Raw genomic sequence first — 20,108 nt, forward strand, 5'->3', positions numbered from 1 at the left:
TTGGTAGACATGTTTCCAATTACTTTATTATTATAAAACTCCCATACTGAACACCCGTCACCACAGAGGGGGAGGGACAGGTCACACACACTGCTTTCCACAGTACAGAGGAGCATTCTACACATCTCTCGCACGCATGCACGCACAAGCTTCTCCGAGTGACCCAGCAGATTGTCCCCTGCAGCTTAACTGCAGTTTAAAGTAAGAGCCCTCATCTCCTCCCCACACCAGCGGAATGAAAGTTCAAGGAAAACAGCTCGATCACACTTCCCTAAACACTTTCTTTTTTTCTTTTTTTTTTTTCCCTCTCAACATTTCCTCCTGGACTCCTGTTTTTTTGAGACCAGTTAAAAAGAGTTTAAATGGCAAACGCATTTAAAATGAGGAATAAAACACTACAGGAGCACAGCAGTTGAACCCTCTCAGCTAACCATCAGTAAAAGAAACCCATTTTTAAAAAATCACATCTGCCAGGTTTAACATTGTTCACAGCAACGTACACAGCTTGCATGTGCGCACGCACACGCACGCACACGCACACACACACACAATTCCCATCACCAAAATGTCAAAAGCAGCACATTCGTCGATCTCTACTAACTTTGCTAAGCGCATTTGGTGCTACTCCTAAACTAACAGACTGACAGCTGTGTAGCAGATCACCTAATTCACTAGCAAGCCTCAACAAGACTCACTCAGAGTGTCTTCCCATTTGTTTTAGAGGGGGAATTTCCCCCATTCTATGTGGAACAACTCAATTTGCAGAATGCTTCTGTGACACCCTATAGAATTGAGGGCATCAAAAGGCATGCAATGGAAACAAAACCATTGTGCGCATCCATCTTTGCATATCGAGAATACTTTCGTGAAAGATTAAATCGGTCAATTTTAGTGCAGGTGTTTGGAAAGACACTTCTTGTCCATCAATGACATGAATGCAATTGAATCAATCGGGCAGTTGAATTGGTGTTAATGAAAACTTCACAAACACACGTGCACACACACACAGCTCTATACACATTCCAGTGGTAATATATAAATATTCAATTCACATTTGTTCTTTACAGTACAGTCAGGCAAAATTCTAATGCATATGCATGTTAATACAATCCACCGACATATGTAGTCACACAATTCAAACGGAATGCTAAAATATAAGACAAATGTAGGATTTTTAAAATCAATACAAATATCACTATATAATATTCAGGCCCCCGTTCCGTATATTAAGACCAAAAAAAATTGTACAGATGCAAAGGCACTTAAAATGAGGGGGAAAATAACTCCGTGGATATGTAGTTGCAATAAATTGGAAAAATGAGTGTTGAGTGCTGTAGTATGGGTCTATAAACTGGCCGTGTACCCTCCTTATAGCCGAAAGGATATTAGTTCCTCCCATAAGACTTTCATAATAACTGAATTATATTGGAGACGTAAACTAAGTTCATAATGTCGGAGACAAAAGTTCATTACTGTTCATTAAGCAGACTGTAATCCCCTCCCCATTGTCTCCCGTGGCAACACCAGCTGTAAGGGTCCTGCCACAGAGAGCAGGGGGCCGGTCCAGTGTGACGGACAGCTGTCGGTTCAGCCAGCACCACAGGGATTGGCTGCGAGACAAAGGGCGGGGCCGAAGTTCTGAGCCTGTGGGTTTTAGTGTGAGGGAGAAGCAGCGCAGGTCAGCTGACTGGAACTGACCCCTCCCACCTGGAACCTTCCCTTCCCGCACTACGCTGCACCTGGAGCCGGCACCTGAGGCAACGAGCTCACCTGTGGGGGGCGCACACGTTAAAATTGACATGAGCACAAAAAGCAGGGAACGTTACCGTGGAGTCCTGGTAAGGCAGTGTGTGTGTGCGTGTTTCAGGTGCAGGTACCTGGGCTCAGGTGAATCTCGGGTTGTACAGTGGTGCCCCCCCTGTGTGTAGAGACTCCACGTAGGACAAAGCACTCTGCATGGAGGTGAGACAGTATCCCTCCTCTCCTATGAGATACCTGTGTGTGAGAGAAAGAGAGCAAAACACAAATTTATAAAAAGCTATTTATTCAATGGGTAAGACAATTTAGCCTATAAACTTAGAACCAAACCTGGGTATGAACATACTCTTATCTACGATCTTATGAAGTTAACATACACAAACACGCAAATAGAATTGGAAATGGCAAATCAAATCCTTCGATTAAGAGCAAGACAGGACTGCAGCACAAACCAAAAGAAGTGCAGCCTGAACCTAAAGGACTGCAGCTCAAAACTGGCAGCAGACTTCATTCAGTAACTGAACCAATTAGACAATATCGTGGTGAAAGGCTGGGTCCACTCGGGAGATTGTTGATGGTTGGGACAACCCAGAAATGGCAAGAGCTGAACTCGGGGAAGAATCCCCCTCACTCAGCTGGTCCGGACGCTTAATACGCCATTCAAAACCCAGCACCTTTTCAAATTTGGTGCTGTAGTGTGCGTTTATCTGTGAATTTGTGCATTGGTGCATTGGTGTTGCACTGCGTTTGCCAAATCCTGAGATAAATAAGGAACAAATATATATCAAATATTTGGGTGGATCTGCACACATGGGGGATGGGGCTCTACACAGAGAGAGGGGGGCAGTGGGACTGCACAGAGGGGCAGAGAGAGAGGGGGGCAGTGGGACTGCACAGAGAGGGGCAGAGAGAGCGGGGCAGTGGGACTGCACAGAGAGGGGCAGAGAGAGCGGGGCAGTGGGACTGCACAGAGAGGGGCAGAGAGAGAGAGGGGGGCAGTGGGACTGCACAGAGGGGCAGAGAGAGAGGGGGGCAGTGGGACTGCACAGAGAGGGGCAGAGAGAGCGGGGCAGTGGGACTGCACAGAGGGGCAGAGAGAGAGCGGGGCAGTGGGACTGCACAGAGAGGGGCAGAGAGAGAGGGGGGCAGTGGGACTGCACAGAGGGGCAGAGAGAGGGGGGCAGTGGGACTGCACAGAGAGGGGCAGAGAGAGCGGGGCAGTGGGACTGCACAGAGGGGCAGAGAGAGCGGGGCAGTGGGACTGCACAGAGAGGGGCAGAGAGAGAGAGCGGGGCAGTGGGACTGCACAGAGAGGGGCAGAGAGAGAGAGTGGGGCAGTGGGACTGCACAGAGAGGGGCAGAGAGAGAGCGGGGCAGTGGGACTGCACAGAGGGGCAGTGGGACTGCACAGAGAGGGGCAGAGAGAGAGAGGGGGGCAGTGGGACTGCACAGAGGGGCAGAGAGAGCGGGGCAGTGGGACTGCACAGAGAGGGGCAGAGAGAGAGAGAGGGGGGCAGTGGGACTGCACAGAGGGGCAGAGAGAGAGGGGGGCAGTGGGACTGCACAGAGGGGCAGAGAGAGAGGGGGGCAGTGGGACTGCACAGAGGGGCAGAGAGAGAGGGGGGCAGTGGGACTGCACAGAGAGGGGCAGAGAGCGGGGCAGTGGGACTGCACAGAGAGGGGCAGAGAGAGAGAGCGGGGCAGCTTTAGGTGGAGGCGGTGTCAGGTACCCACCCCTCATGTATGAACTCCTCCAGGGCAGCGCATTCAGACACCAGCTGAGGAAGCTCTGTACGCAGAGCCACAAAGGACAGGATGGGCAGCAGGTCATCAGCCCCTCTGTGAGAGGGAGAGAGAGAGAGAGAGAGAGAGAGGGAGAGAGGGAGAGAAAGAAAGAGGGAGGGAGAGGGGGAGAGAGAGACATTTTACTTTCAATGTTCCTTTATCAAAATGCAAAACGCCCATCTGGGAGACAGGCAATTGATTAGTATATTTTGCCCCTCCCATCTCTCCAAATTAAAGAAAAAACAACTGAGCACCCATCTCTCTCAACAGGGAAAAATCTAGCCCTTAGGTCTCTCTGCACTACCCTACTCTGTCCCAGCTGATTCTGTCCCACGACCTCATCCTCAACCTGCCTGATCCATATGAGCAAATCACCTTTTTTTTTCCTCCAATGTTGAAAATACCACATACTGCTGACAAACGGTTCTAATTTGGGTCTTTCTAACGTCCCAGCACAGTCTAAAGGATTAAAAAACACTTTCCTCTCTCCATCTGCTCCACTGCCCTCTTGTAATGGCTTTAAATTACATTTCCAGTAGGATGCTTTCTGGGTGCTTCTGGGTTCATTCCTTTCCACTTCATTTGCTTATTTTATTTTTTTTGCTTTTTTCTTTCTACCCATAGCTCCACCCATCGTGAGAGGCTAGGGAAGATGAGGAAATGGAGAAAACGTGAATTAGGCAAATGGAATGTAGAATGTTTTAAAAGCTCACCTAAAGCCCCCACCGCACCTTTAATGAGGCTTCCCCGTTCCCATCTAAACTAAAACCAACTGTTCAACTCCAGGCGCCCCCGACAACCAAAAAGCCATGGAGGGATTTGTGGCAGCTCCTGCTTTAATGGAGTAAAAACCCCACCCAAGCCGGACCCAAATTTGGAGCATACACACTTACTAATTTAATGTTACAGACGCCAGTACAAATGGCAGTACGGTCAGACGATCTTGTTGCATTGATAATGCAAGATGAAGCAAGAACAGCACTGCTAGCCCTGCACTAAAGTTAGTACCATGGCTCAACACATGAGCACTGCTTTTGGCTTAGTTCAAATTAAATCACACCATAAGCAGACCCTTAAACTACCGGACCTCAAACCCTCTTTAGCTGCCTCCAGAGTATACACCCAACCTGACACGCATATCTTTTGTTGTGGGAAGAAACCAGAGTAGCTTTAGGAAAACCCACGTGAACGTGGGGATAACCTGCAAGCTCCGTGCAGAGGGGACCCAGAACCCCTTTCTGAGGGCGACAGTGCCACCACGAAGCCAACATGCTGAAACTACCCCAGCGCACGCACAGTTAAGCCGAACCGCTTCACAGGCAGTCCGTGAAACGAAATCACTTCACACGCAGAGCGACTTGCGTCACACGGGGGCGGTTAAACAAACTCCCCCTCCACACGCAGTCGGTTAAATTCATTTGTTGCGTGACAAGAACACAGGTGTAATATTTCCTGCCAGGCCACAGGTAACCCAACTCCGCCTCCGTCCCCACTAGAGACACAACCGGGGAGGGGGGGAGGGCATCGAGCGACTCGTGTCGAATTTCTGTCACGCCCACAAGTACACATTCACGCATACACGTACACACACGCATTATATTTATTTAATAGTAGCTTTCGTCCGGAGCCACACACACATTTCAGCACGCACAGACAAACACCCGCTCGCACACGCAAGCAGACATTCGGACACACGCACACACACCGAGTCACGCAAACACTCCCACATCAGCGGTTTCATTCACACACCAGCACAAAGCCCAGTGGAGTGGCAGCGAAATGGCCAAAGAGACACGCCCTGGAACAACATAAACTATATCTCGCTTCAGATTTATACATATTTATGCAGGGTTCGGAGGAAGATAAAAAGCTTTGTGCTGCTAGGAGAGGGTTGTGACTAGGCCTAAAAACCCCGCAGGAAGAAAGTGAATCAGAAGGTGGAGATAAATGGTAAATGGTTGGCATTTATATAGCGCCTTTATCCAAAGCCCTGTACAATTGATGCTTCTCATTCACCCATTCATACACACACTCACACACCAACGGCGATTGGCTGCCATGCAAGGCACCGACCAGCTCGTCAGGAGCATTTGGGGGTTAGGCGTCTTGCTCAGGGACACGGGCGGGGGACCCAACCGGCAACTGGCAACCCTCCGACTGCCAGACGACTGCTCTTACTGCCTGAGCCATGTCGTAAATAAAATAAATTAAATTAAATGTATGCTGAATTGTATTTTCACATCAACTTCCTGCAAAACTGCCTCGCAACAGGGCAACCTGTAGCACAGTGGTTAAGGTACCAAGCCCTTAACCCCATATTTATCCAGGGGCAATGTTCCCTGCTTTGTCTAAATAACAATAAGTCACTTTGTATAAAAGCATCAGCTAAATAACATGCAATGAATTTCACAGTAAAATGGGTATGAATATTAGAGGATGTTGAGGATGACGATCTCAGACATTACTAATAAAGGAGACTGAGCCGGGAACCACATCAGCCCGAATCCTCCCCCTGGCACACTTCCATTCTCTCGATTCCTCTCTCTGCGGGAGGTAGAGATGCTCTCCACATCCGCCAAACAAAGGCGATCGGAACCACAAAAAAAAATGAGCCCCTTCCGCAGGCGAGACGCAGGGCAGCCGAGGACACGCAGGAGGGGGCCGAGGGCCCAGGCGAGCCCCCTGCTGAGTGAGGCCTCCGTGAGGAGATCCAACCTGACACCCAGACAGCAGCGCAGCGGGAAGCTTCCAGCACCACGACTTCTCCAGACCACACGGCGGGGTCTGGAGGCATGCGACTGCTTTCCCTATAAGGTCGCAATATCGACGTAGAATTTACTTCAAAAATCTGACTTGTCTGGAGGAGTCGTGGTGCTGGAAGGCTACACGCCACGCGGCGGTCTCAGTTTCTGGGTCAATATCGCCATTAGGATGCAATTTGCAGGGATTGGGTCACTACTTTCCTGTTGAGGCATAGGTAAATCTGTTCAGGCATATCTATACATTGAAGTTATTTATTTATTTATTTTTTTTTTTTTTCTTGTGGTAGCTCCATACCCATTTCTTGGCACCTCGTAAACTGAACGTGAAAGGATACCATATTTCCGATGTTTTACAGGCGTCTCCTACCACAAAATTGCTAATGAAGCGTTTATTTGATTCTAATTGTAAGTAGTTTGTTAATGTGTTCATATCTGCAACCGCAAAAGTAAACCGCTGCAGTAAAGCCAATTTTTTTTTGCACTGCGACGGTTTCCTTAGTATATCTGGCCGTGCGTGTACGTGCGTGTACGTGCGTGTACGTGCGTGTACGTGCGTGTACGTGCGTGTACGTGCGTGTACGTGCGTGTACGTGCGTGTACGTGCGTGTACGTGCGTGAGATGATAGGGACTGCGTCTCCCCTCCTAAGCAGGGCAGTGCAGGGCACTCATACTCACATTGCTGCTGTGCTGGCCGGGGCATCTGGCTCCTGCAGACTCCGGTAATCTTCTGCACACACACAGATGAGCCTCAACGTCCGCACTGTAACATAAAAGCAGTATTTTAATTCTTTAAAAGTGGCACCAGTAGAGGTATTCCCCTACTGTTACAGAAAATACACTTCAAGTCACTCCAAAGCAGCTTGCATAGGTTCAGGGGTGAAGTGTCCCTTTAAATACACTCAGGCCTGTATTCACCAAGCATCCGAGAAGGAGGCTGACCTCAGATCAGGTCAGCCTATCGGCTGAAAAAGGATACGGCTTAGACACGCGCAAGGCATGACTGATCCTAGATCTGCCCTCAACACAGGCCTCTTAATTACTCACGTAAAGACCAGTGTGCTGAGGCGGGGCCTCACCGATGCATTCCAGTTTGCGCTGGGGACATGACTCCTGGCACAGGTGCCGCAGTTCCTGCACTGCCGACTCATAGGGGTAGGAACCGTGTAGCAGGGCCAGGTCCTCGGGGAACAGTTTGGACGCGACACCGATGTCGCCAGGAGTGGCGTTCCTGCACAGCCTCATGCTGGCCCGAAAGGACAGCTCCCTCTCTCTATACACCTTTCTGCAGCGAGACAAACAGACGGGAGTGGCTAAGACAGAGAGACTCAGCTACTCTGCCCACCAACAGGCCTGGGTCAAATACTTAATTCTTTTGGATTCAAATACTTTTCTTTACTTGATTGAACTTACCCGGCGCAGATAAGCTAACCAAGGGGACCAGGAGGCAGGCCTTGGTGTTTCTGAGAACATCTCATAAGTTTCAATACACCAAAACAAAATTAGGTATTTGACCCCAGTTCTGAGCCCCATCCTGACACAGGAAGTAATCCTCCGTTCCGCAGGATTGGTAATCTTGGGGAAATAAAACTTTAAACGTGAAGTCCTGCTATGATTATGACGTTAGAGATAGTGCAGTCTTCAGGTCTTTCGCGACACTGCAGCGCCATCTACTGGATGAAATGAAAATAAATAATCTACACCGCATTCCCCAACCGATTAGCCTTCTCGCTCATGTAATCCTTTGAAAACCGCGGATCTCCAAGCAGGAAACGATGTCTTTGTAAAGAGACTAAATGCGCTGAAAAGGTTCCGTTTCAAAGCGTTTACCCGACACCATTGTCATCGGCGCCAATATTGTGTTTCATATTCACCTACAGCTGTGCAGCCGTACTTGGTGCGGCAGAGAGAAAAGCCCTTTCGAATGACTTGAATTCCATACTGCAAAATCGTAAGTGAACAGAAAATGCGGTGTTTTCAATTTGTTCTCCGTGGTAAAATTATATATTTACTGAAATTGCAGGATTCTTAAGATTCAATTCGGTTTCCACTGCTCAACTGGTCTGGCCAGGCTGGTGTGTAGACAGCCTGTCTCTCTAGGCCCTGCTCCTCAAAACAGGATTAAAGATTAAAGCTGGATAACTGCACTGAGTAAAACCCAGAACCCGCCCAAATACGGAACATGGACTTGGAGCTGTTCTGGGTTTTATCCAGTATAGTTATCCAGCTCAATCCAGTCAATGTCCTGTGCTTATCGTTTCAGCAGTGGCAGAACTACGGCTGCAGGATAAAATCAGGGACTTCTACTAGAAGGTCGACTAGGACACTACATACAGGCTAAAATACGCAATTTCCATATTTGGCCTATTTTGATGTATAATTGGCTTTGGCCTGCAGTGTAGAATAAGGTGTTTATTGTGTAAAAATTGCCCAGTGGCACGATTTCGCATTTTTAAATGACCATTATTTGTTTCTGAGCAGTATACAGTGCGTCAGAGCACATGTTTTCCTGCTTTAAAAGATATGCAAAATCAATGCAAAACCCAATTTCCACTCACAAGTGACCTTTTGGGTGCCACCTTTTTTTTTTAAAGCCAATCTCAAGAACAACAAATACAATGAGGCTAATGTTTAGCATAGTCTCTATTGAATATATAAACACGATTTACACAATGTTTGAGAAAAAATGAGAATGGCAACCCACTATACCTCGGGTATAGGACTTTTTTTTACAGAATGACCTCTATATCTACACCTCGGTTTCCTACTCTGCCCACGGCTCCACGCTGTTGTTCTGACCCATAACCAACCCATTTCAGTCCTAGTGTCCTATTCCTAGACAGGGGAGTGCTTGTGTCCCATCTACTGAAGTACCTGCGATTTGTAAGTACTGTAGTGGCGTTCATACCTAAACAGTGCCAGCAGGGGGCGCCAAATAGGGCAGAAGAAGGCTTCCTCCAAGCAGGCCACACACTGGTCCTTACTAGCCGCCGTGTTCAAACACTCAAAGGACAGCAAACACAGAGACAACAGTCGATCTGCAACACAGAGTTACTGTTAACATACATTACCGTTAACACCCAATCATAGGCCACAGAGATTATGCAGGTTTTCATTCCAACCAATCACAACACCAGCTGATTTCACCAATTTACCAGGGTGGAGGGAACCAATTGGTGAAATCAGCTGGTGGTTTATTTTTATGTTATTTCCCATTTTTTATATGTTCTGAGATCAGCAGTTTCTGAGATACTCAAACCTCTTCCACATTCTGACATTTGGTCTCAAAAACAGCTGAATCTCTTGACCACATACAGGGTCACCTGGCTTGCGGCCACATGATTTGCTGATTACATATTTGCATTAACAAGCTGATGTACGTGTATGCCTAATAATGTGGTCATTGAGTGCATATGAACTCTGCTGACATCACAGGCTTCCATGAGCACACAGCTAATTTGCGTAAAAAATTTGGATTGGCTGAACTGCAGAATGTCTGTCAGAGCAAGACTAACAGTGAGAAAGCTGTTCTCAAACAAATGCTCATAATTAAATCAACTGGTATGAAACGTTGAACATTTTGATGTACAATATATGTATGTAGTGTATAAATTGAGGGCACTGGCAGTTAAAAAAAACTTGCCAAAATGTTTTCCCTCTTTTACTCGTCTGTTTTGTGACACTTAATTTTACTGTGTATTCAAAATGTGCTCCATAAATAAAGCATATTACATGCTGCCTGGGGCGCACACACGCGCACACACGCGCACACACGCGCACACACGCGCACACACGCGCACACACGCGCACACACGCGCACACACGCGCACACACACGCACACACACGCACACACACGCACACACACGCACACACACGCACACACACGCACACACACGCACACACACGCACACACACGCACACACACGCACACACACGCACACACACGCACGCACACGCACGCACACGCACGCACACGCACGCACACGCACGCACACGCACGCACACGCACGCACACGCACACACACGCACGCGCACGCACACGCACGCACACGCACGCACACGCACACGCACGCACACGCACGCACACGCACGCACACGCACGCACACGCACGCACACGCACCGATGGCGTTGTGGATGTCTTTGATGACGGCCCTCAGGTGGTCCTTCAGAGCGCACTCCTCCAGATGGCCGATGTACGTCTCCACCGGCGGGCCCGGCAGGTCGGGGGCCGAGTCCGGGGCGGAGCTCCAGTCCAGCTGGGTCAGGTACTGCTCCAGGTCCTCGAAGGAGTTCTCCCGGTCGGGGACGGGGGGCGGCGCCTCCACGCGGGCCGACTCCTCCTCGTTGGCGTTGAGGTCTCGGGGAGGGGAGGCGGGGAGGGAGAGGTCGGAGACGCTGTGGGCCAGGCTGGGCCGGGCCGGGAGCTGGTCGGAGCGCAGGTTCTGCACGCTGCGGGAGCCCTTCATGGGCAGGGGCGGGCTGGGCGCCGAGCCCTCGCTCACGATGGGGTAGAGCCGGTTATACACCCTGTACTGCAGCCTCTTCAGCAGCTTCATCACCGGGTGCTCCGAGCAGCTGGAGGGCAGACATTTTACTGCTAGACACCCCGATTATCCTCCCCTCGCTGACACGCGCATCGTTCGGAAAGATTCACAAACATTTACGTGCGTGTGTATGCTCTAAATGGTAAATGGGTTTTATCCAAAGCGCTGTACAATTGTTGCTTCTCATTCACCCGTTCATACACACAGCAACGGCAACAGGCTACTGGGCAAGCCCGTCAGTCAGGAGCATTTAGGGACGACTGCTGTTAACGCCTGAGCCAATGTTGCCCCTCTGTGTGTGTGCACACGTATGCATGTCTGCTGTGTGCGTACATATGCACGCGCTTGTGTGTGTATACCATGCATTACCTCAGTAGATAGGAGATTAGGCCTGAGATCAATGCACTGTCATTGGGGCTCTTCTTCAGATTTGCTTTCCAGAGTTTGGGCCAGTCCTGCAGAAACGCAGAGCACGTTATTGAAGGGAGGAGGGGGAGAAAGAGGGAGAACAATAGAAGAATAGGGGAGAGGATAGACTCACATGGTCCTGTTCATACTCGAGGACGTTGGCGTACAGAAGCTTCTGTTCCTGCTCCTCTGGCGAGAGCATACCTGAGCCAGCAAACCTCCTACACACACACACACACACACACACACACGGTACAGATGCAATACGCATATACACTCTCCCATTAATACAGACCTCATGTATTGCACACAAGCTCATAAACAGAGAAACACAAACAAATACAAGTTTACACGTTTCGACTCTAACGTTAACACTGAGCTGGCGCCTCTATGATTGGTGCTATATAAAGTTCATTAAGTTTATTAATAATAAGCATTTTCAGACACATTCACATGGGACAGACAGGATGTAACTACAGCATAGATGACATCACAGAGAAGGGTAACAGGTAGGAGGTGAATGAGGGGGAGGGAGGAGGTGAATGAGGGGGAGGGAGGAGGTGAATGAGGGGGAGGAGGTGAATGAGGGGGAGGGAGGAGGTGAATGAGGGGGAGGAGGTGAATGAGGGGGAGGAGGTGAATGAGGGGGAGGAGGTGAATGAGGGGGAGGAGGTGAATGAGGGGGAGGGAGGAGGTGAACGAGGAGGTGAATGAGGGGGAGGGAGGAGGTGAATGAGGGGGAGGGAGGAGGTGAATGAGGGGGGGGGAGGTGAATGAGGGGGGGGAGGTGAATGGGGGGGGGGAGGTGAATGGGGGGGGGGGAGGTGAATGGGGGGGAGGTGAATGAGGGGGGGGAGGTGAATGAGGGGGGGGAGGAGGTGAATGAGGGGGAGGGAGGAGGTGAATGAGGGGGAGGGAGGAGGTGAATGAGGGGGAGGGAGGAGGTGAATGAGGGGGAGAAGCTGAATGAGGGGGAGGAGGTGAATGAGGGGGGAGGAGGTGAATGAGGTGGAGGAGGGCTTAGAGGACAGGGCGTACCTGTTGGCCTCCTCCTGCAGCCGTAGCCTCCTCTCCTCCATCTTCCTATGGAGCTGCTAGAGTCAAAGAAACCTCCTACCAGGCCGACCTGCCCCAACACTCTCCAACCCTCCTCCGTGACTCTGCCCCAAATCTATCCCTAATCCTAACCCAAATACACACTCCTCCTAATCTTCAGACTTTAGCCCAACACTGGTATACAGGAATCTACAAGTCTACGCCACACTGCAAAGCTCTGCCCCCAAACCCACCCCCTTCATACCTACGGCTATGGACAGGGTCAACAACTCCTCGGGTCACCTGGCTTGGAGGAAGACCCTATCCATGTGGGGCCTAACCTAGAAAAGGATACTGCGTTCGATTCACTAACTTCAAAACAAAGTCTAAATTAGGCCAATTATATGAACTAAGTATAAGGATATAGGCCATTGATCAAATTAACTAAAGTTAATCTAATAAAGTAAGGATACGGCATCCTGCCTGGCTTTGGCAATTATAAGATTCTCCATCATCTGCCTCTGCAGGGAGAGAGTCTGTGGAAGAATACACAATTCAGAGAGGGTTATTACCAAGCACCATGAATTGAACCTTGTTCTGGCAGAATGCATACACACGTGAGAATGTTCTAGCAAAGCCATACTGTTTTCTACAGCACTGCAGGGTGAGTGAGTTGAATGGTAGTCGGGTATGTTTGCAGTGAAAACGGCTGGTATGTACCATTTTGTACACCATAGGTTTTTCCCCGTGAAAGCATCTGTTCAGCAATGCATGAAATATGTGGCGTGACATGCAAACATAACACGTAAATTGTACAACAAAATAGACGCCAGAACGTATCAATGAATATCAGTCTACAGCGAAACCGCATGGATTAGCAAACAAGCAATCCAACTATATCCATTAGCTACTGTCCTGTCATGCTACGCGAGTTCTGACGCGATGTGGTTTCACGTTTAATTTGCAAGTTTTCCAGATCATGTTGCAATACCAGCTACATTCCCCAGGGAAACTATTAACAAACGCGACAGCCAGCACAGTTGCAATGTAGGTATCCACACGAAATTTCAGCGTCACCCCGGCGTCGGTGCATTTGTTCTCCCAACATACCGCAGCCGTGGCAAACCGATGATTAGGCCAGTACAATACAATACTGTTTTTCAGGGTAAAAATGTTGATACGTTATGTGCATTACAGAAGACGCCCAATGAACACTTTCAGACACTGGGTGGACGGCTGCGACACGCAATTATAATTTTAAAAAATCTTAGCCATCATTCAATGAAAACGCATTAACAGTAATTAGGGTGAAAACACAACAGCGTTTTGTGGGACTACTCACAGCAGCGGGGGGAAAAAATTCAAATAATACCTTCAGAAATGCCTTCAGTTTTTTCCAGTACAAAAGAAGATCCGTTGGAGCTTTGGGCCTTAACCGGGGCATTCTTCCTATTTAAATAACATTTAAACACAGGTGTTTGTTTCTGGATCAGCACTGCCGCAGAAAGCATGGAAATGTCTCGCCCAGTTGCGGAGGTGCAAGATCCCGACCGTCTCCAAACAAACAAGCAAAAACAATGTACTTACCAGCGAAAAGTCTTAACTTATCAATACAAGATAAATGGAACTAAACTGAAACGTGTGCTTGTTGTACCGTCTCCGAGAAGCTGTTTGTCGGCCGACTATAAGCTAACTGAACTACCCCTAGACTTGCGAGCGCTGTGGAATTCTGAATTAAAGGAGGGATGCGCACAGAGGGCACATGGGAGGGGGCGTGGAAGTCGTAGGTTCAAATATCTGGCGCAAACGAAACAGCTGTTGCGGCTGGGAAATTGTTGATTGGAGAGTAGTATGGCTCTCATTAAAAAAAACACACACACAAGGGATGTGGAAAGGTAGAGACAGCGCCACATGTATTGCTGCACTGTAAGATGTATGAAGAGGAGAGCAGGACCTTGTTTGCTGGCTGATTTGGGGGTAGATACACTCAGTTTAAGGGCCATACTGGGAGAAGGAGATCAACAGAGTGTAGTGGAAGGAGAAGTTATCCAGTTCCTGACTACAATGCGCTGACCGCGCTAGTCTACCCAACTAAAAGAAAAAGAAGAACAGCTGTCTCGAGGGTGGAGGAATATACTTTAACCTGGGCATCAGCATGTTGAATACCCTCAAAGAAACGCTTAACCACAGGTTCACCGTCTTGCCAGAGAAGGTCAACACTGACCACCAGACCTGATCATTACTGGCCAACACCCAAACATCCAGGGACTGCAAACCTGAATTCAATATTGCTGTCAACCATATCACACATTCTACCATTTTCTCACCCAACAAAGAAATAGATTGAGATTGCAGAATTGTATTTTATATAATGTTCAAGGACAGAGTTTGGTAAGCATTATTTTAGTTATGCTGCCCCATCCTCTTGGAACTGGCAAAATGACCTGAAACTTGCACGTTATATTGATTATGTTGATGTTTTTAAATAAAAAATTGGAGATGTTGACCACGGAATGCACATGCTTTTGTTCACGTCCTGCAAGAAAGTTTGTTGCTTTTTCTTCAGCTCTTCAACTCTGTACTGCTTTTATGTGAATTTGTGCATTGATGTTGTGCTGTGCTTTTATGTGAATTTGTGCATTGATGTTGTACTGTGCTTTTATGTGAATTTGTGCATTGATGTTGTACTGTGCTTTTATCTGTGAATTTGTGCATTGATGTTGTACTGTGCTTTTATCTGTGAATTTGTGCATTGATGTTGTACTGTGTTTTATGTATTATTGTGTGTAACCATATGTATGCTGCCTTCTTGGCCAGGGTTCACTTGAAAAGGAGATATTAATCTCAATGTGATTTCCCTGGTTAACTAAATTTAAAAAAATAAAAATGGGTTATCAATTGAAAATGACAGAGCCAGGAATTTGGACCTGTTGAGCTTAGTGGATTATTTCACGGAGCGCAAGTTGCGCTGGAAGTCCTTTAAATGAGTGATCAGCATTTTTGCTTTTTACTGTTAAGCGATTATTCGTCAGAAAGAGTAATGTAATATTGTGAAGTTGTCTCCTATCTGTTAGTAACATGACTGATATCTGTTACTGTCTGTGATTCTGAATGGCTGGTATATGCGTGCTGCAAGTGTGCGTGTGGGTAATATTATTGAAGGGGAGGGAGGCCCTGAATATAAATTGCACTGGGCCCTGATGGGTCTTAATTACTCCACTGTTCTAATTGCATTATTTGTACCTGCCAGGAAGCTGTAAATATGAATTACAGCACTATCTGTCTTCATGTACTGTGTGTTATTTGCTCTGTACTGTGAGCCTGCAAAATAAACGTATAAATTGATGACAATAACAGATCAGGTAGTTCGGCCTGTAGCGTAGTGGTTAAGGTACATGACTGGGACACGCAAGGTTGGTGGTTCGAATCCCAGTGTAGCCACAGTAAGATCCGCACAGCCGTTGGGCCCTTGAGCAAGGCCCTTAACCCTGCATTGCTCCAGGGGAGGATTCTCTCCTGCTTAGTCTAATCAACTGTACGTCGCTCTGGATAGACTATGGACAAAGTGACACTACTGTCACCCATTGGCTTGCAAATGCAGAAGTACAGTTTTTGTGCTGCCATGTACTACAAATTGGAGCCAGAAATGGCACAGTAGGGAAAAGAGGGAACCCTTACATGGTCACGAAGGCAAGGCCAGGGCACAGTGTGATTGCTAATGGCCATGACGAAGCACATGAGCATATTTCGATGTTATTGTTCTTCCACTGGTTTCCTGGTCCAAGACACCCCCCCCCCCCCCCCCCCCCCCAGTTGATTCTTGTTTAGTGCCACAGAAATCCTAGAGCCAGCTTTGGTACCACTGACTCACAGTGAAATGGGTGGGTGAAAGAGCTATACTAGACAAGAGCTCAGCAAGACCAGGAAGTGAGCCCCAAAACCGAAGCCTGGCCTCGGCTGCTTGGTGAGGGTTAGACGAGGGTGTCATGTGTCTACATTGCAAAACCACAGCCCTGAAACAGGATGTGCTCACACACACTCACCAGTGAGGTCTTCTGTGTGGCCTGGCCTGGATGCAGCCGAGCCAGACGAGCTTCATAATTTGCCTTCAATTTCTGATTCAGGCGAGAGGCTTCTTCAATGGGAGTCAGCTCTCTGTCGCACACACACACACACACACACACACACGTATAAACACAGAAACACAGAATTGGATAGTGGACATGTGAATGAAATGTAATGATATTAACCAAGCCCCCCGGCCCATAGCATAGCAGAGACTTTGTCATGGGCAGTTGGTTAATATCTCTATTTTAAAGTCTCTGCTATCACACCGACATGTCTGATCTAATCTTATTGGTGTGACATATTGGGGACCAAAGTGCCATTTTCCTGTTAACACACAGTATATACGGTTCTGACCAATTATAATTATTATTTATTATTAATTTTTTTATTAGAAATCAGAGTGAGTATGTGGATGAATCAGAGTGAGGTTGTGTGTGAACCAGAGTGAGGTTGTGTGTGAATCAGAGTGAGTATGTGGATGAATCAGAGTGAACGTGCTTATGAATCACAGTGAATGTACTGATATAAGATACTTGTGAGTGTTTGTGTGTACAGTATGCATGTGTCTGCATTAGAGCGAAGGTGCATGTGTAAGTGTGGGAGATAAGCTCACTTCTTGGTGTCCCGTGACTCCACTTCCTGCAGTTTCTGGAAGATCTCTGGGGGCAGAAAGGGGGAGGGCTCCCCTCCGCCCTCAGAGAGAACCCTCCGGTGGGTTGGCCGGGGGGGCTGTCTGGGGGTCAGTTCAGAGTCCACGGGAACCACCTCTGGAGAAATCAACACGGTCCCAAGTCCAAAGGGAAAAACAAAATATAAGCCGTTATGGGTGAAACAATACACGCAAAAACAAGATGCAGGTACATGTAGAATTTTTTTTTTTTTGATATTTTTTAGGCCTTTTTTCTGCTTTTTATTGGACAGTATAGTATAGATAGACAGGAAGAATGGGAGCGAGAGAGAGGGGAAGACATGCGACAAATGTCAGACGGTCGGATTCGAACCGCCGACGTCGCGGCTCGCAATGAGCATGCGGTCAGTGCTCTACAGGCTGCGCCACCGAGACACCCCAGGGTACATGTAGAATTTGAACCAAAATTCTCTAGCAGCAGCTAGCATATTACAGTCAGTGTTAATTACATTACATAACCGCCATTTGGCAGATGCTCTTGCATAGGCTTAAAGTAAAGAACATCACTGCTAGTCTATGGCAATATCACCAAGAAGGCACAGAACGACAATTAATAATCAATAACTGTAATGTTAACCTAACAAACCAACAGTTTATACTGTAGCAAAAGTAAATACCATGAGACAGATAACCTACCTTTCCAGCAACATAGCATGTTCATTATCCCAAAAGGAAAAACAAGGGACGGAGGGCTAAGAAGGGTAGCTGGCAGATAATGATAGATCAACAGGCGTGTTTTTCCAATGTGCCAGCCTGTAATACCCAATCAGAACTACGAGCCTGTCCGTGGGATCTGTCAGTTTGGAAGAGTGCAGGCCAGTCTGCCATTTTGTTACACCCGGCGGTCCCCCAGCCAAGCCGCACAGTCATTACAAATGAAGGACCCACTGCACGTGCAGCCAGTGCAGGCAGACTGCAGACACCTAATCTCCCTGGGGGGGTTGCTATTATGCAAGCATGTTGGGAAACACGAACACAACTGAAGCCCTCCCCCGCTGGCCCACGCTACAGGCCACCCTGAGGGGCTGCTGGCCACAGGCAGCTCTGTTATTGGCAGGATTAGAGAGTGGCCAATGAGATGCACACATGGTGGACGGTCAGCAGGATGCATGCCTAACGGACTGCAAAGCTGACATTGCTGCACATGGAGAATTATTTGATGAACAGAAAGTCTAATTAGAACACTTATTTGAAATAGAAATAGCAGGTTGTAATATTATCAATATCTTGACTGTATTTTTCGATGAATGTAGAGCTACCTACATTAGAGAGTATCAATTTCTCTCAAAAGCATAAACATTTTGCAGTGATTCCAAACTTTAGAATGGCAGTGTATATATACACAAAGAATTCTTATTGTCTGGAGAATACTACCTTTTAATAAAAACATTTAAAAGGCACAGTGGTAGAAGAGGCACCAGGAATCATAGCAAAGGATGTCGGGATGGGAGAAAAACACAGCTCACCATTTTGCACTGTGCCTGAGGAGGGCGGGGCAGCGGCCATGGGCGGGGCAGCGGGTGTGGGCGGGGCATCGGGGATGGGCGGAGCAGCGGGGGGCGGGGTCAGAGCAGGGGCGGGGACTTCGCCCCTCTTTGCTATAAAAGACTTGACTCTCTCCAGACACTGCTCAGCCAGTCTCAGCATCCTCTGCACTTCCACGTTCATCATTTCTCCTTCCGCTGAGGGGGGAGACGAGAGTTAACGCCTATCGCATCGGGTGTGGTGCGGAATCAATGGGCGTGCGTACATTTTACACGTGCCACACCCCAAGATCTGAGAGTACACTGGAATGGGCTTTCCAGCAGGTTTATCATGAGTGATAAGGAAATTAGGCATTGTGACAGCAAAATGGATGCAGCTATAATATGCTCTCAGTAAGACAGACCCCAATTTAATAGGCAAAAAAAATTATCTCCTCTCTACAGCAGTTGGATTGTGGTTTGTGTCTGCTGCAAAATGGCATCACCCAGGAGGGGGCCACACATTGCCAGTGGTTGAGGCCAGTTTTGCCCTCATAACCGTTAAGCACTTTGAGTCACCTGCTGGTGATAAAAGCTACTTTTGTGTGGAGTGCAAAGCCTTTTGATTGGTTTAAATAAGTGCATGACTGACAGTGTGTTGTAGCTCCACTCTCTATGCAGGTTCATGAAACCCCTTTAACCCATCACAACTTACAAAATTAAAATGTTCAGGCTAGATCGTCAAACTTTATTTAACCATGGGAATACAGACGGAGATGGGGAACATTTCCTGCAGTGCTGAGAAACAATGAAACAATGGCAACAATGATAAAACAAAGAAGATAAAAAAATCTAAGAACTAAACATTTGAACAAAATTGTGGATGGTATGAAATCTGGTTGTGAAATTGCCACAATGTCAGCACTTTGTCTGTTTTCAAGGGGCGCTTTCGATCATTTCAAGTGAGTGGGGGGATAGAAGAATGCAGTCTTTCTACATTCAGAAGATACTTTTGGGGATCTGAAAAGTAAGTCAGACTTTAAGATGTTCATTCCACACCAACAATAATGAAAGGTAGGACTGTGTTTTGTTAAGCAAAGCTTTGTAAATGAATGAATACTGATGCTGATCCAACCGTAGAGACAGACAGGGCCAGCCAACTTTATTGTAAGAGACAGGGAAACAGAATCTAGAGGTTTGAGGCTGGCAGCAGTTGCATGACCTTAAATTAGATGGACAAAAAACTGTAAGAAAGGTCGCATCAGCTATTATTTTCCTGGAAGAATACAGGAAAGCAAGCCTTGTTTCCATACAGGAAGCCAAACCTTGACTGGATTTTTTAAACAAGATCAGTAATGTGGAAACCATGCATTTTTGTATGTGAAACAACCAAATACGTTCTGCAGTTATAAATAATAACAATTAGGTTTTGGAGGTGGCTGCTTTTTAGGGAGAGTTTTGGTGATTTCCATCTGCAAATAACGCGGGTATGTGCAAAAGAATAATACTTACGTTTGGACACGGCATCCTCCAGCAATGTGTGCGCGATAAAATTAATGCTCCTCAAATATTCGCAGTAAGCCTCCTGAGGGACGAA

At 47.6% G+C, this 20,108-nt stretch overlaps 2 protein-coding genes across 3 annotated transcripts in view; one reads left to right on the forward strand and one right to left on the reverse strand.

Moving 5' to 3' along the window:
- The window catches only part of vps9d1 (VPS9 domain containing 1), a 20,748-nt gene continuing 640 nt past the window's right edge, over window positions 1–20,108 (reverse strand). Inside the window, exons 2-16 of one of the 2 annotated variants that reach the window (XM_061221098.1) lie at window positions 20,024–20,096; window positions 18,515–18,730; window positions 16,974–17,127; window positions 16,336–16,447; window positions 12,766–12,828; window positions 12,296–12,348; window positions 11,391–11,478; window positions 11,219–11,304; window positions 10,426–10,880; window positions 9,212–9,341; window positions 7,383–7,588; window positions 6,982–7,066; window positions 3,493–3,597; window positions 1,878–1,995; window positions 1–1,770 (exon numbers count right to left, since the gene is read on the reverse strand). In XM_061221098.1, coding sequence (XP_061077082.1) covers window positions 1,884–1,995; window positions 3,493–3,597; window positions 6,982–7,066; window positions 7,383–7,588; window positions 9,212–9,341; window positions 10,426–10,880; window positions 11,219–11,304; window positions 11,391–11,478; window positions 12,296–12,348; window positions 12,766–12,828; window positions 16,336–16,447; window positions 16,974–17,127; window positions 18,515–18,730; window positions 20,024–20,096 — 1,938 coding nt within the window. In that variant the 3' untranslated portion in view covers window positions 1–1,770; window positions 1,878–1,883. Of the gene's footprint in view, window positions 1,771–1,877; window positions 1,996–3,492; window positions 3,598–6,981; window positions 7,067–7,350; window positions 7,589–9,211; window positions 9,342–10,425; window positions 10,881–11,218; window positions 11,305–11,390; window positions 11,479–12,295; window positions 12,349–12,765; window positions 12,829–16,335; window positions 16,448–16,973; window positions 17,128–18,514; window positions 18,731–20,023; window positions 20,097–20,108 lie in introns of those variants that run through there. The other variant, XR_009704953.1, reaches the window with a different exon arrangement.
- znf276 (zinc finger protein 276) overlaps window positions 19,246–20,108 on the forward strand; it is a 9,632-nt gene continuing 8,769 nt past the window's right edge. The window contains exon 1 of the mRNA XM_061221100.1: window positions 19,246–19,585. Coding sequence (XP_061077084.1) covers window positions 19,579–19,585 — 7 coding nt within the window. The 5' untranslated portion in view covers window positions 19,246–19,578. The remainder of the gene's footprint in view (window positions 19,586–20,108) is intronic.

The sequence above is a fragment of the Conger conger genome, chromosome 15 (assembly GCF_963514075.1).
Source record: "Conger conger chromosome 15, fConCon1.1, whole genome shotgun sequence".
NCBI lineage: Eukaryota > Metazoa > Chordata > Actinopteri > Anguilliformes > Congridae > Conger > Conger conger.